At 41.0% G+C, this 21,830-nt stretch overlaps 1 protein-coding gene across 3 annotated transcripts in view; it reads left to right on the forward strand.

Annotated features, from left to right (window-relative positions):
• Positions 1 to 21,830, forward strand: part of DAB2IP (DAB2 interacting protein) — a 204,376-nt gene that overhangs the window by 71,864 nt on the left and 110,682 nt on the right. For all 3 annotated transcript variants that reach the window (XM_078767189.1, XM_078767191.1, XM_078767190.1), the window contains exon 2: positions 14,958 to 15,108. In XM_078767189.1, the coding sequence (XP_078623315.1) occupies positions 14,968 to 15,108 (141 nt within the window). In that variant the 5' untranslated portion in view covers positions 14,958 to 14,967. The remainder of the gene's footprint in view (positions 1 to 14,957; positions 15,109 to 21,830) is intronic.

The following is a 21,830-nucleotide window of genomic DNA, read 5'->3' on the forward strand; positions in this document are numbered from 1 at the left end:
GTGTTTTTATTACGTGTTTTATGGCTGTGAGGTGTTTTTATTACGTGTTTTATTTGCTGTGAGGTGTTTTTATTACGTGTTTTATGGCTGTGAGGTGTTTTTAATTTCGTGGTGGTGAGGTGTTTTTATTATGTGCTTTATGGCTGTGAGGTGTTTTTATTCCGTGTTTTATGGCTGTGAGGTGTTTTAAATTACTTGGTGGTGAGGTGTTTTGAATTACTTGGTGGTGAGGTGTTTTGAATTACTTCGTGGTGAGGTGTTTTTAATTTCGTGGTGATGAGGTGTTTTTATTACGTGTTTTATGGCTGTGAGGTGTTTTTTAAGTTTGTGGTGGTGAGGTGTTTTTATTTCGTGTTTTATGACTGTGAGGTGTTTTTATTTCGTGTTTTATGGCTGTGAGGTGTTTTTATTACGTGTTTTATGGCTGTGAGGTGTTTTCATTACTTGTTTTATGGCTGTGATGTGTTTTTAATTTTGTGGTGGTGAGGTGTTTTTATTCCGTGTTTTATGGCTGTGAGGTGTTTTTTAAGTTTGTGGTGGTGAGGTGTTTTTATTTCTTGTTTTATGGCTGTGAGGTGTTTTTATTTCGTGTTTTATGGCTGTGAGGTGTTTTTATTTCGTGTTTTATGGCTGTGAGGTGTTTTTATTATGTGTTTTATGGCTGTGAGGTGTTTTCATTACGTGTTTTATGGCTGTGATGTGTTTTTAAGTTTGTGGTGGTGAGGTGTTTTAATTACGTGTTTTATGGCTGTGAGGTGTTTTTAATTTCGTGGCGGTGAGGTATTTTTATTACGTGTTTAATGGCTGTGGGGTGTTTTTATTACGTGTTTTGTGGCTGTGAGGTGTTTTTAATTTCGTGGCGGTGAGGTATTTTTATTACGTGTTTTATGGCTGTGAGGTGTTTTTATTACGTGTTTTGTGGCTGTGAGGTGTTTTTAATTTTGTGGTGGTGAGGTGTTTTTATTTCGTGTTTTATGGCTGTGAGGTGTTTTTATTTCGTGTTTTATGGCTGTGAGGTGTTTTTATTACGTGTTTTGTGGCTGTGAGGTGTTTTTAATTTTGTGCTGGTGAGGTGTTTTTATTACGTGTTTTATGGCTGTGAGGTGTTTTTATTACGTGTTTTATGGCTATGAGGTGTTTTTAATTTCATGGTGGAGGTGTTTTTATTACGTGCTTTATGGCTGTGAGGTGTTTTTAATTTCGTGGTGGTGAGGTGTTCTTATTACGTGTTTTATGGCTGTGAGGTGTTTTCAATTACTTGTTGGTGAGGTGTTTTCAATTACTTGGTGGTGAGGTGTTTTGAATTACTTAGTGGTGAGGTGTTTTGAATTACTTCGTGGTGAGGTGTTTTGAATTTCGTGGTGGTGAGGTGTTTTATGGCTGAGGTGTTTTTATTACGTGTTTTATGGCTGTGAGGTGTTTTTTAATTTCGTGGTGGTGAGGTGTTTTTATTTCGTGTTTTATGGCTGTGAGGTGTTTTTAATTTTGTGGTGGTGAGGTGTTTTTATTTCGTGTTTTATGGCTGTGAGGTGTTTTTATTTCGTGTTTTATGGCTGTGAGGTGTTTTTATTTCGTGTTTTATGGCTGTGAGGTGTTTTTAATTTTGTGCTGGTGAGGTGTTTTTATTACGTGTTTTATGGCTGTGAGGTGTTTTTATTACGTGTTTTATGGCTGTGAGGTGTTTTTAATTTCGTGGTGGTGAGGTGTTTTTATTACGTGCTTTATGGCTGTGAGGTGTTTTTAATTTCGTGATGGTGAGGTGTTCTTATTACGTGTTTTATGGCTGTGAGGTGTTTTAAATTACTTGGTGGTGAGGTGTTTTGAATTACTTGGTGGTGAGGTGTTTTTAATTTCGTGGTGGTGAGGTGTTTTTATTACGTGTTTTATGGCTGAGGTGTTTTTATTACGTGTTTAATGGCTGTGAGGTGTTTTTTAAGTTCGTGGTGGTGAGGTGTTTTTATTTCGTGTTTTATGGCTGTGAGGTGTTTTTATTACGTGTTTTATGGCTGTGAGGTGTTTTTATTACGTGTTTTATGGCTGTGAGGTGTTTTTATTACGTGTTTGATGGCTGTGATGTGTTTTTAATTTTGTGGTGGTGAGGTGTTTTTATTACGTGTTTTTATGGCTGTGAGGTGTTTTTATTACGTGTTTTATGGCTGTGAGGTGTTTTTAATTTTGTGGTGGTGAGGTGTTTTTAATTTTGTGGTGGTGAGGTGTTTTTAATTTTGTGCTGGTGAGGTGTTTTTATTACGTGTTTTTATGGCTGTGAGGTGTTTTTATTACGTGTTTTATGGCTGTGAGGTGTTTTTATTACGTGTTTTATGGCTGTGAGGTGTTTTTAATTTTGTGGTGGTGAGGTGTTTTTTTCGTGTTTTATGGCTGTGAGGTGTTTTTAATTTCGTGGTGGTGTGTTTTTATTACGTGTTTTATGGCTGTGAGGTGTTTTTATTACGTGTTTTATGGCTGTGAGGTGTTTTTATTACGTGTTTGATGGCTGTGATGTGTTTTTAATTTTGTGGTGGTGAGGTGTTTTTATTACGTGTTTTTATGGCTGTGAGGTGTTTTTATTACGTGTTTTATGGCTGTGAGGTGTTTTTAATTTTGTGGTGGTGAGGTGTTTTTAATTTTGTGGTGGTGAGGTGTTTTTTCGTGTTTTATGGCTGTGAGGTGTTTTTAATTTCGTGGTGGTGAGGTATTTTTATTACGCGTTTTATGGCTGTGAGGTGTTTTTATTACGTGTTTTGTGGCTGAGGTGTTTTTAATTTTGTGGTGGTGAGGTGTTTTTATTTCGTGTTTTAGGGCTGTGAGGTGTTTTTATTACGTATTTTATGGCTGTGAGGTGTTTTAATTACGTGTTTTATGGCTGTGAGGTGTTTTTTGTGGTGGTGAGGTGTTTTTATTACGTGTTTTATGGCTGTGAGGTGTTTTTATTATGTGTTTGATGGCTGTGAGGTGTTTTTAATTTCGTGGTGGTGAGGTGTTGTTATTGCGTGTTTTATGGCTGTGAGGTGTTTTTATTACGTGTTTGATGGCTGTGAGGTGTTTTAAATTACTTGGTGGTGAGGTGTTTTGAATTACTTGGTGGTGAGGTGTTTTGAATTACGTGGTGGTGAGGTGTAATCGTCCCAAACTTGCAGTCTGCACCTACCCCTCCCCTATGTGTGTGCTGAGGGGATCTTTCTTGAAAAAAAAACATTCAACCTAAATCTTCAACCTAAATTGCCTATAAAAATGTAATATCACAAACACAACAAATACATTTGTGCAAAGTAATTATTGTTTGTATTATGATTGGTGAAAATCATGATAACACAGCAACTCAGGTACAGTCATTAGCCTCAGCTGAAATAAGCCCGTTCCTCAGTATCGACGCTTGGTGAGGCGAGCGCAGCGAGCCGAGCTAAGCTAGTATGTATATATATATTTTTATTTATATATATATATATATATATATATATATATATATATATATGTATGTATGTATGTATGTATGTATGTATGTATATATATATATATATATATATATATATATATGTATATATATATATGTATATATATGATGAAAATAAAAAGCGTCCGTAAAAAGAAAATTTACGTAAAAAACACGAAAATCCGTCTGTAAAAAAACAACAACAACAAAAAAAAACACAATCGATATCGAGCATTTGAAAATTGTAATTTCTGTGACTGTAAACTGGGAAATAAAAATCGCAATGAAAATTTTCATAAAACTGTAAACACGTCCGTAAAATAAACAAATAAATATATGAAAAATCACTCATAGAGCGACACTTGGCAAAACAGACAAAGTAGAATGGCACTCAGTAGAGCATCCTTTTGACCTCAAAAATAATTTGTGTTAAAGTTGAAGATAATCGGATGAAAATTGACAATTTTAGAAATTTAGCCTATGTTGACCTTTTGGCCGACCTTGACCTCAAAAATAGTTTGTGGTTGGTTTCAGTAAGCTGATATGAAAATCGTTTTCACATTTCAAGCCAATTGGATGAAAATTGAGGATTTTAGGAATTCGAAAAAAGTGGTTGACCTTTGGCCTATGTTGACCTTTTGGCTCATCTTGATCTCAAAAATAGTTGGTGGTTGAATTCAGTTGGCTGATATGAAAATCCCATTGAAATTCCAAGTCAATCGGATGAAAAATGAGGATTTTAGAAATTTTAAATAGTTGTTGACCTTTGGTCTATGTTGACCTTTTTGCCTATGTTGATCTGAAAAATAGTTGGTGGTTGAATTAAGTTAGCAGATATGTAAATCCCATTCAAATATCAAGTGAATTGGATGAAAATTAAGTATTTTGAAATCTGAAATTATTGTTGTTGACCTTTGGCCTATGCTGATCTCAAAAATTGTTGGGGTTTGAATTCAGTTAGCTGATATGAAAATCACATTCAAATTCCAAGTCAATCGGATGAAAATTGAGCATTTTAGAAATCTGAAATTGTTGACCTTTGGCCTATGTTGACCTTTTGGCCTATGGTGATCTAAAAAATAGTTGGTGGTTGAATTCAGTAAGCTGATATGTAAATCCTATTGAAATTTTAAGTCAATCGGATGAAAATTGAGCATTTTAGAAATCTGAAATTGTTGTTGACCTTTGGCCTATGTTGACCTTTTGGCCTATGGTGATCTCAAAAATAGTTGGTGGTTGAACTCAGTAAGCTGATATGTAAATCCTATTGAAATTTCAAGTCAATCGGATGAAAATTGTGGATTTTAGGAATTCCCAAAAGTGGTTGACCTTTGGCCTATGTTGACCTTTTGGCCAAAGCTGATCTCAAAAATAGTTTGTGGTTGAATTCAGTTAGCCGATATGTAAATCCTATTCAAATTTCAAGTCAATTGGATTAAAATTGAGGATTTTAGAAATTTGAAAAAAGGTGGTTGACCTTTTGACCTCAAAAATAAATAGGATTTTCTCGGACCACGAACTCTACCATTTGGTGAAGTTTCGTGAAGATTGGTTTCAAATTAAGACCTGTAGGTAAGTATAAGTGAGCGGACAGACAAAGACACACAAATAAACACACAAACACACAAGTGATCAACATACTTCCAAAAAAAAAAAAAAAAATTTGCCAAGTAATAAACCTGAATTGATATCTAGCAGCAGGTCGGTGATGTTTGCCTTCAATCATAAATATTATATTTATTATGTATCTACGTACGAAGCATGGTTTGTTGTTGCTTACGCAATATGTAAGCATATCCCTCCAGAGTCTAGTATACAGTGCATTCAGAAAGTATTAAGACCCCTTCACTTTTTCACATTTTGTTATGTTGCAGCCTTCTGCTGAAATCGTTTAAATTCATCTTTTCCCTCCTCAATCTACACTCAATACCCCATAATGACAAAGAGAACACAGGATTTTAGAAAGTTTTGCAAATTTATTAAAAAGAAAAAACTGAAATATCACTTTGACATAAGTATTCAGACCCTTTGCTATGACACTTGAAATTTAGCTCAGGTGCCTCCCATTTCTCTTGGTCATCTTTGAGATGTTTCTACACCTTGATTGGAGTCCACCTGTGGTAAATTCAATTGATTGGACATGATTTGGAAAGGCACACACCTGTCTATATAAGGTCTCACAGCTGACAATGCATATCAGAGCAAAAACCAAGCCGTGAGGTCGAAGGACCTGCCTGCAAAGCTCAGAGACAGGATTGTGTCGAGGCACAGATCTGGGGAAGCCTACAAAAAAATTTCTGCTGCATTGAAGGTTCCCAAGAGCCCAGTGGCCTCCATAATTCTTAAATGGAAGAAGTTCGGAACAACCTGGACTCTTCCTAGAGCTGGCCGCCCGGCCAAACTGAGCAATCGGGGGAGAAGGGCCTTGGTAATAGAGGTGACCAATAACCCGATGGTCACTCTGGCTGAGCTCCAGAGATCCTGTGTGGAGATGGGAGAAACTTCCAGAAGGACAACCATCACTGCAACACTCCACCGATCTGGGCTTTATGGCAGAGTGGCCAGACGGAAGCCTCTCCTCAGTGAAAGACACATGAAAGCCCGCCTGGAGTTTGCAAAAAAGCACCTAAAGGACTCAGACTGTGAGAAACAAGATTCTGTGGTCTGATGAAACCAAGATTGAACTGTTTGGCTTCCATCTGGTTACTCTGCCATAAAGCCCAGATCGGTGGAGTGTTGCAGTGATGGTTTGCAAAACTTTTTTATCTATCTATAATTCCAGTAATCTCTGTGTGTATGTTTGTATGTTTGTATGTATGTATGTTTGTCTGTGACCGCTGTTTCTCGACAACTACCGGTCCGATATACTTGAAACTTGCCAGGTATATTGCTGGGGACCCGAGGATGTGCCTTTTCAAGGTTTGAAATTAATCGGACAAGTAGTTACCGAGCTATGGCGATTTAGCCGTTCGCCGTTCGCTTTGGCGTTGCGAATGGACCAAACCATTTCATGTAAATAGAGGGGGGGGGGGGGTTCTGTGGTCGTTGCGAATGGACCAAACCATTTCATGTAAATAGAGGGGGGGGATTGTCACCGTACTCGCAAGCCGTTCGCCGTTCGCTTTGGCGTTGCGAATGGACCAAACCATTTCATGTAAATAGAGGGGGGGGATATAATTTTAGATATATATATAGTACGGGCATATATATAGTACGGGCATGCCCTAGTCTATCTATAATTCCACTAATCTCTGTGTGTGTGTATGTTTGTATGTTTGTATGTTTGTATGTTTGTTTGTGACCGCTGTTTCTCGACAACCACGGGTCCGATATACTTTAAACTTGCCAGGTATATTGCTGGGGACCCGAGGATGTGCCTTTTCAAGGTTTCATATTAATCGGACAAGTAGTTACCGAGCTATGTCCAAAAAACGATTCAACCAATCAGAGAGCAGCGAGTTATCACGTGTGCCGAACGTGGCGAACAGACTCTGCCTCGGACGGCACATTTGAGAGCGTATTCATTTATTTCACGTTGGCAAACTATGTTGGCGTTAAACTATGTTTTAAAACTAATTAAAACTACTATCTATAATTCCACGGGTCCGATAAAAAACACCGTACTCGCAAGCCGTTCGCTTTGGACCAAACCATTTCATGTAAATAGAGGGGGGGATTGTCACCGTACTCGCAAGCCGTTCGCTTTGGACCAAACCATTTCATGTAAATAGAGGGGGGGGATATAATTTTAGATATATATATAGTACGGGCATGCCCTAGTTTTTAATAAATTTGCAAAACTTTCTAAAATCCTGTTTTCTCTTTGTCATTATGGGGTATTGAGTGTAGATTGATGAGGGAAAAAATGAATTTAAACGATTTCAGCATAAGGCTGCAACATAACAAAATGTGAAAAAAGTGAAGGGGTCTGAATACTTTCTGAATGCACTGTATGTATAATATTTATATGTGCAATATGTGTATGATGTCATGTATAATATGTGTATGATGTCCTGTATAATATTTGCATGATCACATATATAAATTGTGTGTGTATAATATGTATAATATGTCACGTATAATATGTGTATGATCATTGATCATATATCAATATGTGTGTATATAATATGTATAATGTGTATGTATCACAACTGTGCATGTGTGTGTATAATCACGGTTTTATATATTGTGTGTGCGTGTATCGTGCCGCTGCTACCAGTCGTCATCTCCACTCATGAGTCTCTAAGACTGAACAGAGGCTTCTCTGGTCCTGAAGCACCCACCTTCACTCCAGCAAGGAACCACGACACATTGGCCAAGCCATCTCCTTATCCATGCTCCGTTTAACTGAGCCTTCCCCAGTACTGAAGCATCTATCTTCACTCCAGCAAGAAACCACGACTTGTGAACGAAGCCATCTCCTTATCCATGCTCCATTTAAATGAGCCTTCCCCAGTACTGAAGCATCCATCTTTACCCAGCAAGGAACCATGACTCGTGGACCAAGCCATCTCCCTATCTGTCCTCCGTTTCCCACTCCGTCCCCAAAGTGGCGACAATGTAGACTTCCCGTGTGGCTTTCCAGGTATGTCTTAGTCTCTTCTTTCTTAGTCTCATCCTTCCTCAGTTTCATCCTTCCTTGATGGGATAGAGCCAGCAACACCTACAAGCCGCAAGGCAAGGCCAAGGAGCCAGGCCTTGTCACAAACGCATGTTGAACGGCGTGATACTGGGCGACTCGATTATGCATCTCGTCCCATCAAAGCTGCCGTTTTCGGCTCGGTCTTCACTGCCTTCGATACTGATGTATCTGACTCGACCCTCAGTCCTTTCTATCCTAGGCGAGAGGGAGGCGACAAATCATGCTTGCTGCTTGCCCCTTGCTGCCATCGTGTGTGTGTGTGTGTGTGTGTGTGTGTGTGTGTGTGTGTGTGTGTGTGTGTGTGTGTGTGTGTGTGTGTGTGTGTGTGTGTGTGTGTGTGTGTGTGTGTGTGAGTGATTGATTTATTTGAGGTTTCCACTGCTTCAATCCCTGAAAGAGGTCTTTTAAAACCGGCTACTGTTTGTTTTTCTTTCACAAGTCTAAAAAGATTCATTTGATTCATAATTCCTTCCAATTCATCTTTCGTGATCACACGCGATGCTTTGTTTCATGATTTTCTTTGGGGTGATGGCTCGTGGTGAAGCTTATACATATCACTGCAGGACAAAGACATTAGGAGACATCAATGTTCTTGTACATGAAATGCAAGGACAATAGTAGAGAGTCAGTGAATCATCAAAGCACGTATATACGGGATTTGAACCTTGATAATGAGGCAAGTGCTCCGAGGAGACCATGAAACAGATCAACCCTGCTTTACCTCTCTTGTGCATCGTATGAACTGCAACATTCTCTCTCTCTCTCTCTCTCTCTCGCTCTCGCGCTCTCTCTCTCTGTCTCTCTCTCTCGCTCTCTCTGTCTCTCTCTCGCTCTCTCTCCACATTTGCATGCCCTCATTTTCACCATCACGAGGAACCCTATAATAATCTTCAAGCCTTAAAGAATCCCACTTGAGCATCTCTGCCCAGCACGCGACATCTCTCCACGGTATAATTCTAGAAAGTAACGACGTCTGCCCAAGAAAATTGCACCGGGCAGATGGCACCCCAGCATGCCTGGGGCAAGCCACAGATACATCTCGGCTGCAGCCAAATTTACGATTGTGCCGAGTTTTGTGCCTAACCTGCTCGAGGGCGATCTGTGTGAAGAGACCTTAAAAGTTTTTGACATTCTTCCTAATGCATATTGGATTTGCCCTCCTCGACTTTCCGTGGATGCTGGATGACGTGTGTCCGACAATCATTTGCCTTTTGGGGACCCAAGGCCAGGCAATCCATCGCTTGCACAATCCTCGGTCTTCTTCCTGTTGAGAGGTCCGCAAGGTGACTGTCCCAGATCTCAGCTTCAGAGAAGCGTGTTGATGTTACGATCTGTTGTATACTATGTGCTATGGAGAGATCGGCTCGAAAAGGTGCGAGACATTTCCACATGTAATGAGGAGCAATGTTTCTCAACATAATCTGTACACTTACAGCCTCAGAGACTAGTCTTGGCAAAAAATATATTACGCATTTGTGCTGTTGACATGTTTTTTGTACAATGCTGTCTTAATCCAGTGCAGTTCAACCAAATACTCTCCTTTCCCACTGTTATATCCCTGCACCTCAGCTGCCAGCAGATAAATCTCCTCGATTTCTCGATTCTAACATCAATTGCTTGTTCCACGTCTTCCATCCCCCCAACCCTTTATTCGCCATACTCAGCCACTACACTCATTGGGAATCATTGTTTCCACCAAATCGGACCATCCCATCTTACTTTAATCTCACAGTGTAAACGCTGCCAGAAATCTATGTTACCTTTCCCGACCCTCTCTGAAGAAACACTGGGGGGATGTAAATTTGTCTCGTCTGTCACTCATCTGATTGGTGATATCTTTGTGAATTTGAATTGCCGAGATCAAAATGAATTACCAGGCAAAGTTTCCAATGTGTGTACAACAACAACAACAACATGCATTTTAAGGCCATTTTCCCTGCAAGAGCGGGGGTTAGCCTTGCGGTCCCCATGACAATCTTCTCCATTTTGCCCTATTTTCTGCATCTCTCCTTGTTAACCCCCTTGCCCGCATTTCTTCTTCGACCATCTTTAGCCAAGTCTTTCTCGGTCTTCCCTGCCCTCTACTTCCTTCGACATTCATTTCCATCACTCTTCTCAACCAGTCACTTTCATCCTTCCTCAACACATGACCAAACCATCTCAACCTGTTCCTCTTTACAGCATCAATCACAGGCTCTATTCCCATCATCTTTCGCAATTCATCATTTGTCTTCCTCTCTCTCAACGACACTCCGCACATCCACCGAACCATTCGCATTTCCACCCTTTCCAGCCTTCGTTGCTGCTCTACATTCATGACCCATGTCTCGCTCCCATAAATCATAACACTTCTCACACATGCAGCATACACCTTTCCCTTCAGCTTCAACGACACTCCCCTCCTCATCAGCACGCCACTCAGTTCCCGAAACTTCTTCCATGCACATCTCACTCTAGCAACCGTTGCCGAGTCTGATCCACCTTCTCCATTCAGCATGTCTCCGAGACAATGTGTGTGATTTATAGTAATTGCTTTATTACTTTGCACATGCGATTTCTTGTTGTTTCTCAGTTGAGGTACATGGGCCATTGCACACGTGCATGGTGGAGGGCAGAAAATCTGTGATGTAACCACCTGCTTGTTGAGTAGGAGCCAGAGCACACAGTTCTGCGTCCTATCTCCTTGTGAAGGAGCGAGAACACAGAACGGATCAGGACGTAACAGAATGAAAAGAACAGTAGAAAGAGAAAGGGATGGGAAGTGTGGGTGGGAACACGCCAGCAGTAGAGTTTAGGGACAAAATAGGGGGAGACCTGGAGAGAAATAAGATTGACTTTTGCATTCCATCAGCTTGACCTGTACATGGAATTTACATGGCAGCAAATACTGCATGCACGTGGATACATTCTTGTCCATCCCTTTGGTGTTGGCTGGGAATATGAATCCTCGTTTTATTCGGTTTGGAGTGGAACGTCGACACAGGTCTTTGCATTGTGGATGTTTGATCGTGTGAGCACCACTGGAAGTTGATTCTGGTCAATGAAGAGACAAATTAATTGTTGACGTGATCATTGTCAAGAGTCGATCTCACTTTGCTTGCAGATGAATCATATTATGATACAAACATGAACTTTATTGATGGAATTTAATTGTAACATAAGTGGACACAATTGCTTGCTACCCTAATGCTCTTTTTCTGTTGCCATGTTGTGATTATATTGATTTTGGTGTGTGTGTGTGTGTGTGTGTATGTGTGCACACGTGAGATGTGATGTGATGAATGATGTATAATCTTGACAGCTTTTGACATTCATGATTGGTGAACAAATGTTTCAAGGCTTGAACCAGTCCGAGATAGATATTCGACTGAAGGTGGCAGTAATTTGTAATTTGTTCAGGGTGCTCTTCTCCTCTTCACAAAAGGCACCATGGGATATTTAATGATGTTGACCATCGACCAGTGCAGGCAGATGGGTCCTCCAGCTTATGGTCCTTCCAAAGCCCAAAAATGAGGACTCATCTCATACCTCTAACCTACCATGCCAGGCCATATATATCCATGGAATGTGGTGTTGACATGGCACATGGCTTATGAAGCCTCATCGGATGTGGTACATGGCTTCTGAATCCTCATTGGATGTGGTACATGGCTTCTGAATCCTCAATAGATGTGGTACATGGCTTCTGAAGCCTCATTGGATGTGGCACATGGCTTCTGAATAGTCATTGGATGTGGTACATGGCTTCTGAAGCCTCATTGGATGTGGTACATGGCTTCTGAAATCCTCATTGGATGTGATACATGGCTTCTGAAGCCTCAATAGATGTGGTACATGGCTTCTGAAGCCTCATTGGATGTGGTACATGGCTTCTGAATAGTCATTGGATGTGGTACATGGCTTCTGAAGCCTCATTGGATGTGGTACATGGCTTCTGAATCCTCATTGGATGTGATACATGGCTTCTGAAGCCTCAATAGATGTGGCACATGGCTTCTGAATAGTCATTGGATGTGGTACATGGCTTCTGAAGCCTCATTGGATGTGGTACATGGCTTCTTAATCCTCATTGGATGTGGTACATGGCTTCTGAAGCCTCATTAGATGTGGCACATGGCTTCTGAAGCCTCATTGAATGTGGTACATGGCTTCTGAAGCCTCATTGGATGTAGCAGATGGCTTCTGAAGCCTCATTGGAGGTGGTACATGGCTTCTGAAGCCTCATTGGATGTAGCAGATGGCTTCTGAAGCCTCATTGGATGTGGTACATGGCTTCTGAAGCCTCATTGGATGTGGTACATGGCTTCTGAAGCCTCATTGGATGTGGTACATGGCTTCTGAAGCCTCATTGGATGTAGCAGATGGCTTCTGAAGCCTCATTGGATGTGGCACATGGCTTCTGAAGCCTCATTGGATGTGGTACATGGCTTCTGAAACCTCATTGGATGTAGCAGATGGCTTCTGAAGCCTCATTGGATGTGGTACATGGCTTCTGAAGCCTCATTGGATGTAGCAGATGGCTTCTGAAGCCTCATTGACACACCTGATCTTCATCTGTGAGAGGACTCGGTGAATGCTGTTTTCCCATTGGATGGCGCTTAATCTGGGGAATATACCTGCATTTTTGGGCTTGATTTGAGTTGTCACAATCGCTAAAGGGGGATTCCTAGTCTATATAATGTGCATTATCATTTACAGCCTTTGTAAGTCCATTGTTGGATTGAGGCATCCCAAAACTCCTCTGCAAGTATATTTTAATCACCACAATGTATTTTGGAAGAACCTTGTCATTTATTTTACAAATTGACCTGCATTTCTAGGTTTTGAAAATAACTCCTACCCTCCTCCCTCCACCACATCCATCACCGAAATAATGTTCAATTGAGAAGCAATTTTTCTTGTATAGAGAGTCAAGGCTCATGGAAGGGCTAGAACACTGAACAGATCAGGATGCAACACAATAAAAGGAACAGTAGAGAGAGGGGGAAAACACCAACAGCAGGGTTGAAGGAGCAAATAGAGGGAGACCTGGACAAACAATGGTTGTGGGTCGGAATGAGGGGTAGGAAAGGATGCATGGAGTAGACAAGATGGATACATAATGAAACTATCAGGAATAAAACTGGAAATTTGAAAAAAAGAGGTGGGAGGGGTGGGGATGGTTTAACGAGGATCACAAAGATCATGGTTTTGGATGATGGATGATCTGAGATGGTGGTGAACAGCTGTCTTGAAGACCTGGAGGGGAAAATTAGATGGAAGAGCATGTGGACGTTGGTTCCACAGGTGTGGGGAGGGTTGGGGATGGAACGAATGAGTGGAGGTGAGCAGTGATTCTGGATTTTGGGAGTTTCACCAGAATGGGGTTGATGGTGGACCATGTGAGCCCAGCAGAAAGATGAGGGGAGGGGAGGGGGGAGACATGGAGACAAAGCATGGAAAGTGCAGAGGGTACAATACCAGAAAGGAGGTGGTAGAAGACAGAGAGACCATAAACATGTCTCCAATGGGAAAGTAATAGGCCCATATAATCAGCTTTATCACAGGAGATTCCAATGATCTTGAAGGCCTTGGCTTCCACGGTGTCAACCTGAGGGTGGTTGGTTTGAGGCAGGGGAGCCAGCCCAGAGGGGAGAGCAATATTGCATCAAGCTGCAGATGAAGGCCTTGAAGGTGGATAGGTGTTGATGTGTGAAAGTAAGGATTTTGTAGTTTGTATGATGGACAATCCTCAGTTAGCGACTGGCTTTGGAGGCCAACTTTGAAATGTGGTTTCCTCAAGAAATATCATGGCTGATAGTGAGACCCAGGAGTTTGAGTGGCTGAACTTCCTCAAGAGGATTGTTAAGAAAGTAGATGGAGGGGGAAGGGGTGAGACGGTCCTTTTAGAGAGCGATAGTGAGAGTGTGAGATTTGTCAGGATTTAAAGACATATTCAAGTGTTTGACAGGCTTGTGATTCTTTTCAAGGTCTGAAGAGAGGGAAGAGACTGCAGCCTGTCTGTCTGAAGGATGAGGTATGTCACAACAGAGGGTGGAGTCGTCAGCAAATAGATAGAGGATTTCCCAGCGACTCAGAGAGATCATTGATGAAGATCAGGAATAGGACTTGGCCCAGAACACTGCCTTGGGGCACTCCAGCCTTGACAGCGAGAGATGAAAGGATTCCGTTGAGAGCCACATGTTGGCTACGAGAGTCGAGGAAGTCGGTAAGCCATGTGTGGAGTTGACTTTGGATTCCATAGGCAGAGAGTTTGGAGAGCAAGGTGGGATGCCAGAGTTTATCGGAAGCTTGAGATATGTCTCGAGAGACAGCCCTGGTATAATGTCTGACATTGAGGGCCTTCATCCATTGTTGGGTGAATAGAAGCAGCATGTGCAAGATTCTTTTTGCCAGCATTTGCAATGACAGCTACATTTGCCTTCATGCATTAAGACTCTCAACCAGCCTTTTGTAAATACAATGGAAAACTAGTCTGTGAAGGTGGTTAGTCTGCATCGGCGGACAAAATACCCAATGGGTTTTATTGTTTAAAAGTTGATGAATGTCTTTAGTTTGGTGGTGAAACGAGGTGTTGCTGATGTTTACAGTGTTTGCCCTTCATCAGCCAAAATCTCTCATTGCAAGTCTACGTTTTATGGCCTACTCTGCATAAAGAAGCAATTTGTGCAACTTTGAACAAGATACAATTGTTGCTTGTTCAAAGTTGCACAAATTGCTTCTTTATGCAATATGCAAAGATACAATTGTTGCTTTATGAAATGGTTTGATCCCACCTTTGTCACACAAACTCTTTGAGAAGTCTGATTTAAGCATTTAAGTCGTTTCCGACTCGGCCCTTGACACATCTAACTCTGATTGATGTAGCCGCCCTTTTCTCCGCAGCTCCTTTGCCATGCCGCGCCTGAAAGAGTCACGCTCTCACGAGTCTCTGCTGAGTCCTACCTCGGCGGAGGCGCTGGACCTCAGCATGGATGACGAGGTGACCATTAGACCGGTACACAGCAGCATCCTTGGACAGGACTTCTGTTTTGAGGTGGGCAGCAACGGATTGTTTAGGCCTTTCAAAAAATCATGGACCTCATTTGTGCTTTAATTGAGCACAAATAAGATCCATGATTTTTGCACATGCTTAATTATGGTTTTGCACGCACTTAATTCAATAAAAATGGTTATACACGTGCCTAATTTCTGGGGTTGGGGAAATTGATTTCGATTCGGTTCCTTTGTACTTCTCTGAGATTATTGATTAATTTTTCTGTCTCCGGTGCTTAAACCTGACGCGTTGATTGCAAACCTGCCATTTAATATGTTCTCGCGGGTATTTTTACACGATTATGATCTTTTCGCATGTATTTAGTGCTGACCACTTAACTGCAACAAGAAGCCAAGATTTTGCATCTTGAACACATTAGTAAAGCGGTCGCTTTGGTCCTCACGTTACACAATATGGTTCTCGGGTCAAGGTGTCGTATAGTCCTCGTTAAGTGTCACACAACCCGAGTGACTTCAACATTGCTCTGTCTGGTTTGAACTTCAACTTTGGCCTCTCTTAGTGGACACAGAAATTGTACGTGGCTCTGTTCAACTTTCATTCAATATGATCCTCCACAGAAAGAGTGACATTCTCATAGAGCAAGTGCCACCTTGGTTCTCCAGGCCGAACATAACCCTGCTGTTTCAAATGATAGAGTAAACAACTTTGTGTGTGTGTCCCTCGGTTTTTTTTTTTGGTTTTTTTGAGCTCCTAAATTTTATTCCACATCACTCCGGGAAGATTTACGACATGCTTTCTCAACGTATCTGAGCTTTTACTTTTGTGTGAATCCTCAAACTTTCAGGAACTGATTGTCCAAATCTTACATCGCCATAATATCCTCAAGCGATTACGTCTTTTTGTAATCCTTGACTCATGAAATAATTTTCAAGGGCCAGTCCTTTGCCAGATGAGATGTTCATTTCCTGGGAAATCGAGTGTCGCACCTCATGAGTTTTCTTTCACAAGAGGCCCTTCCTATTGGCCAAATATTATTTATCTTTGATGATATTGGCTCTGTTGCAGTCACCTCAATCGGTGAGCCATGTCATTGTCTAGTATGTTCTTGAGCCATCTTAATTGTTAAGGTCATCAACTCAGTGTGTCACTTGTTGAAAATTCTTTCATTGTTAGAAACCCCCGTGAAAATATTTTCAACATTATTTACTGTCATTCCCCTTTTTTATTACTTTTGATATTATATAATCAACATTCACGAAAAAATTTGATTGTATTGTTGTTCTAATTTATCACACATGAAAATTAGGAGCCATAATTATGCGCCATTGCTTGATAAACTATTTTGACTGCTCGCTGGTATCAGAGAATTGAGTGTGCAAGGTTGTTGTAATTATGAATTATTGGGATTGAAGAGAGTGTGGGAGTTTGTTCCAGAGGTGATGAGAAAGAGTGAAGGTGAGTGGAGAGTCTTGATTTAGGCAGTTTCACCAGAAGAGGGTTGCTGGCAGATCTTGTGCGTCCTGCAGGAATATTTGGGGGGACAGAGCACAGACAGAGCAGGGGGATCTAGGCTGGAGAGGAGTCGGTAGAAGATAGAAAGATCACCAACCTGCCTGCGGTGAGCAAGTGAAAGGCCCTCAAAATCAGTTTCATTATTTGTGAGAACATTTGCGGAAGAACGGGTTCGGCTTTTCGGTGACCAGACGGAACTGCTCCTTCAGCACCACGAGACTTCAATGGCCGAGGATTAGTGATGCTTCAAATTTAGGGGCAGGAGTTTGTCATTTGCCCATTATACTGCCTAAAAATGGCTAAGTTTTTGAGAATTGCACAGTTAGCGTTTTATGTCCACAGACAAGTCATTTGGGACAAGTGATTTGACACTAGAGGGAGGTCAAATTCATGAATCGTGCATCACTTGAACGACACTCCATGAGCGCAAATCTTTGTGCATTTGAACCCCAGGTTGGCAGAAGAACGGTGTCCATATTTTGCCACGCCCACCATTGGTACTAACACGTGTGTTATTTACAAATAGTCAAACGAGATGAGCTAATGCTGTTACTCAACCTCTAATCCACTCAACAGATGAACGGTGACTTCTGCATTTGTGCTTTCGTCAGTGACGATGGGTTGTCGGAAGATAGTTCTTGTTTTAAGTGTTGACTTTTCAGGGGGAATGGAAGGTGTAGTTTTCAGCCATTATTGTGGATTCCGTGCATGTACATTTTATGCAGTTTTCTGATCTTCACATCTCTGTGTTTCACTGCCTGTCACAGCAACTTGCCACATCCTTCTCTCCTCCCTCCCCTCCCTCTTTCCAAAATCTCAGTTTGTTATTCGTCATCAATTTGTGTCCCTTTACTTTCAGGTGAGACACTCACAGATATTTCTCCAAAATGAACTCGTATACAGACATCACGTTGTTATCAAAAATATTTTGCCTCGCATCTGCTTCCAAAAGCTCAAATACAAGTCGAGCAAAGGCGTTGAATCCGTTTTTTGTATTAACTCCAACTGTCTTGTAGCTAAGAAAGAAGTTTTCAAAACTTTTCTTGTTTTAACTTTTGCTCTCCTCAATTGCGCCATCTGTCTTTCAACAGCTCCTCGACTCTCCCGCTCTCCCTTCCTTTGCTTGTTCCAGGTTCTTTACATCGTTCTTTTCTCCCCCATTTAATCTTCTGCATTTTGCTCCATATGCACTGTTATTTATTTATTTATTTGGATCTGTGTTTTCTGTCTCATCTCTTTACCTCAACAGTCATGAAAAGCATGGAGGTAAATTCCCAGTTTTGAGGAATAATAATATCTGCATCTCTCCTCCCTTGATGAACCCAAATAATTTTTGCATAAAAAACTTACAAGGGGCCTTCAAAATTATATATGGACGAGATACACAGTTTTATAAGACATATGTCAGAGGTTTTGTATTCTGCAGCAAGTGACTCAACTCCGAACTTCTCAGAACCTGATCGTCATATATGAGGCACTTCGTCCTCTTTTGTGTGCAGCACATGGCTGTGAGTAGCTTAATTGGCTGTGCTGCTGATGCCTCCTATAGGTTAGAGCAGGAAATTGTCATTTGTTCAGGGTCATTTGTTATCGGCAAGAGTTCACCTACTCTTCATGAAGGACAACATTGAATCTTTAATGTCCACCAACGAATGCTGGCAGAAGGGACTCACAATTTAACATCCATCTGAGGATACATCAATGCCTCACCCTGCCTGCGATACACAACGATGACAGTTTGTTGCGGGGTGGAGGTTTAAACCAAGGCTATATGGCTCAGAGGCGAGTCTGGTTACCTCTCGGCCATCCTGCCAAAGTATATATATATTGAGATTATATATATATATATATATTGAGTATATATATATATATATATATATATATATATATATATATATATATATATATAAAAGTTTTTGTTTGTTTGTTTGTCTGTACGCGCTAATCTCCTGAACGGTGAAAGACAGGAGGAAACCTCTGAAACAAAAAAATGTCGGGATGGGCCCCGGGAAGGTTATAGGCGAGGTGGCTAGGCCGGTCGAGGCCGCCTCGGCCAGGCTGGGCCCATTTCGCAATTAAAAGCGGAGCTGAATTATAGTAGTCAATCTTCTACGACCGTGAGTAAAAGCTGAATTATAGTAGTAAATTCATTCAAAAAGAACCAAAAATGTCGGGACGGGCCCCAGGAAGGTTATATGCTTGGTGGTGAGGCCGGTCGAGGCCGCCTCGGCTGGGCTGGGCCCTTTTTCCAATTAAAAGCTGAGCTGAATTATAGGAGTCAATCTTCTACGGCCGTGAGTAAAAGCTGAATTGTAGTAGAAAATTCATTCAAAAAGAGCCCGGGCAATGCCGGGTGCTTTCGGCTACTATATATATATATATATATATATACAAATATAAATTTTCACGTGACTGTGTATATGTATATATATATATATATATATATATATATATATATATATATATATATATATATATATACATACATACATACATACATACATACATACATACATACATACATACATACATACATACATACATACACACAGTCACGTGAAAAAGTAAGTACACCCCATGTAAAGTTTTGACTTTTTCAACATATTTCAACATACAGCTATTTGATCTTCATTTCAACAATATTGATAGATAAAGGTGATATAATACAACAAATATCATGAAACATTTACATTTTGTAGTCTATTGTATAATTTAAATAAACATAAATGCAAATTTCGCGTGTGGAAAAAGTAAGTACACCCTTGGCTCTAATAGGTGGTATTGCCCCCTTTGGCAAAAACAACCTCAAGTAGGCGTTTCTTATAACTAACTGTCCACCAGTCTCTGACATCGACTGGGAGAAATTTTTGCCCACTCCTCCATGCAGAATTCTTTCAGCTGTGCCATGTTTGAGGGCTTTCTTGCATGCACAGCTCGTTTCAAATCCCCCTACAACATCTCGATGGGATTTAGATCCAGGCTTTGACTTGGCCATTCCAGAACCCTCCATTTCTTTATTTTCAGCCATTCCTTGGGGGATTTACTGGTATGTTTAGGGTCATTCTCATGTTGCAAGGTCCACCTTCGGTTGAGCTTCAACTCTCTGACAGATGGCCTCACATTATCCTCAAGCACCCTCTGGTACAATGAAGAATTCATGGTGGATTCTATGATGGTGAGCTGCCCAGGCCCTGATGCAGCAAAGCTGCCCCAAACCATAATATTTCCACCACCATGCTTTACAGTTGGTATCAGGTTCTTGTGGTCAAATGCTGTCTTTGTTTTTCGCCAAACGTGTCTTCTGGTACTGTGGCCAAATAGCTCTACCTTTGACTCATCTGTCCAGAGCACATTGTTCCAGAAGTGCTGGTCTTTGCCTCGGTGTTCATTGGCAAACTTTAGTCTTGCCCTGATGTTCTTTCTGGACGGCAAAGGATTCCTCCTGGCACACCTCCCATGTCGATCAAATTTGTGCAGCCTCTTTCTAATGGTAGACTCGTGCACTTTGACATCAACAGTGGCAAGAGCTACCTGTAGGTCCCGTGATGACATTCTGGGGTTCTTAGAGATTTCTTTCAGCATCTTGCGGTCTGCTCTCGGGCTGAACTTGCTGGAGTGGCCTGGCCTGAACAAGTTGGCAGTTGTTTGGAATCTTCTCCACTTGTAGATGATCTTCCGAACAGTCGAATGATTGATTTCAAATTGTTTGGAGAGCTTTTTATATCCCTTCCCAGACTCGTAGGCATCTATAATCTTCTTTCTGAAGGCCTCAGAGAGGTCTTTTGATCTCGGCATGGTGACGCCACACACTTCAACAACAAAGAGCAAACCAAAGTAAATGTCTGAGGTTTAAATAAGACAGGTTCCTCCAAGATCCTCTCTAACGATGTTCTAATCATTTGCACCTGAGCTGGTGCACCTGATTGTAATTTTAGGTATTTGAAGTGGTGATAAATGTCGGGGTGTACTTACTTTTTCCACATGCGAAATTTGCATTTATGTTTATTTATATTATACAATGTATGACAAAATGTAAATGTTTCATGATATTTGTTATATTATATCACCTTTATCTATCAATATTGTTGAAATGAAGATCAAATAGGTGTATGTTGAAATATGTTGAAAAAGTCAAAACTTTACATGGGGTGTACTTACTTTTTCACGTGACTGTATATATATGTGTATATATATATGTGTATATATATATATATATGTGTGTGTGTATATATATATATATATATATGTATATATATATATATATACTATATATATATATATATATATATATATATATATATATATATACTATATATATATATATATATATATATATATATATATATATATATATATATATATATATATATATATATATATATATATATATATATATATGTCTTCCGCTTCCGGTCCCTCGAGCGACGGGGCTTGCTTTGATCTCTCCACGGCATCAAAGTTTGAGTGTTTTCCCGTTCGTTTCTTTGTCAAATTTCCGCTGCGTATTTTGTTGTGTATGTGTTATTGTGTGTTTCTATTTGGTTTTGGTTTTGTAGTTGTTGCAAATTTGTGTGTAATTAGTCGTTTCTTTGTCCGCGCCTCGTGCGGCCTGGTGTCTCGTGCGGCCTCCTCGTCTCAACTTGTGCCCCGCCCCCTATATTCTCGTTTGTTCTTTCACCTCTGCTCCTGCTTTGTCAAATCCACGTTCTCACTTAGAGACTTTTCCCAGATTGTTTTCATGGTTTTGTTTAAATATTTATTTAAATATGTTTAAACCGCAGCGGTGATCCCCCCCCCCCCCCCCCCCTCCAGGATTTCCATGTTTTAAACGTTTCCCAGTGTGTACCCTGGATAAGAATAGGTACGCCGTATCCCTGCGTGTCGTAGGAGGCGACTAAGAGGGTTGGCGTCAGGAAGGGCATCCGGCTATAAAAAACATTGCCTCAAAAAGAGAACCATGACAATTACAACTACATGTGGGCAGGGTACAGCCCGAAGTGGAGATCGGTTTCTGAGGTTTGGGACATGGAATGTAGGGACAATGACAGGGAGATCAGGAGAAGTGGTGGAAGTATTGGTCAGAAGAAGAGTGGACATATGTTGTGTGCAAGAGACGAGATGGAAGGGAAGTGGTGTGAGAATGGTGAAGGGTAGGCAGGGACAGAAATACAAGTTTGTGTGGCAAGGGTGCCTGGAGGGCGTGAATGGTGTCGGTGTCCTGTTTTCTGAGGAGTTTGTAGACAGTGTGG

This window comes from Myxine glutinosa, chromosome 13 (genome assembly GCF_964187855.1).
Source record: "Myxine glutinosa chromosome 13, kmMyxGlut1.1, whole genome shotgun sequence".
Classification (NCBI taxonomy): Eukaryota; Metazoa; Chordata; class Myxini; order Myxiniformes; family Myxinidae; genus Myxine; species Myxine glutinosa.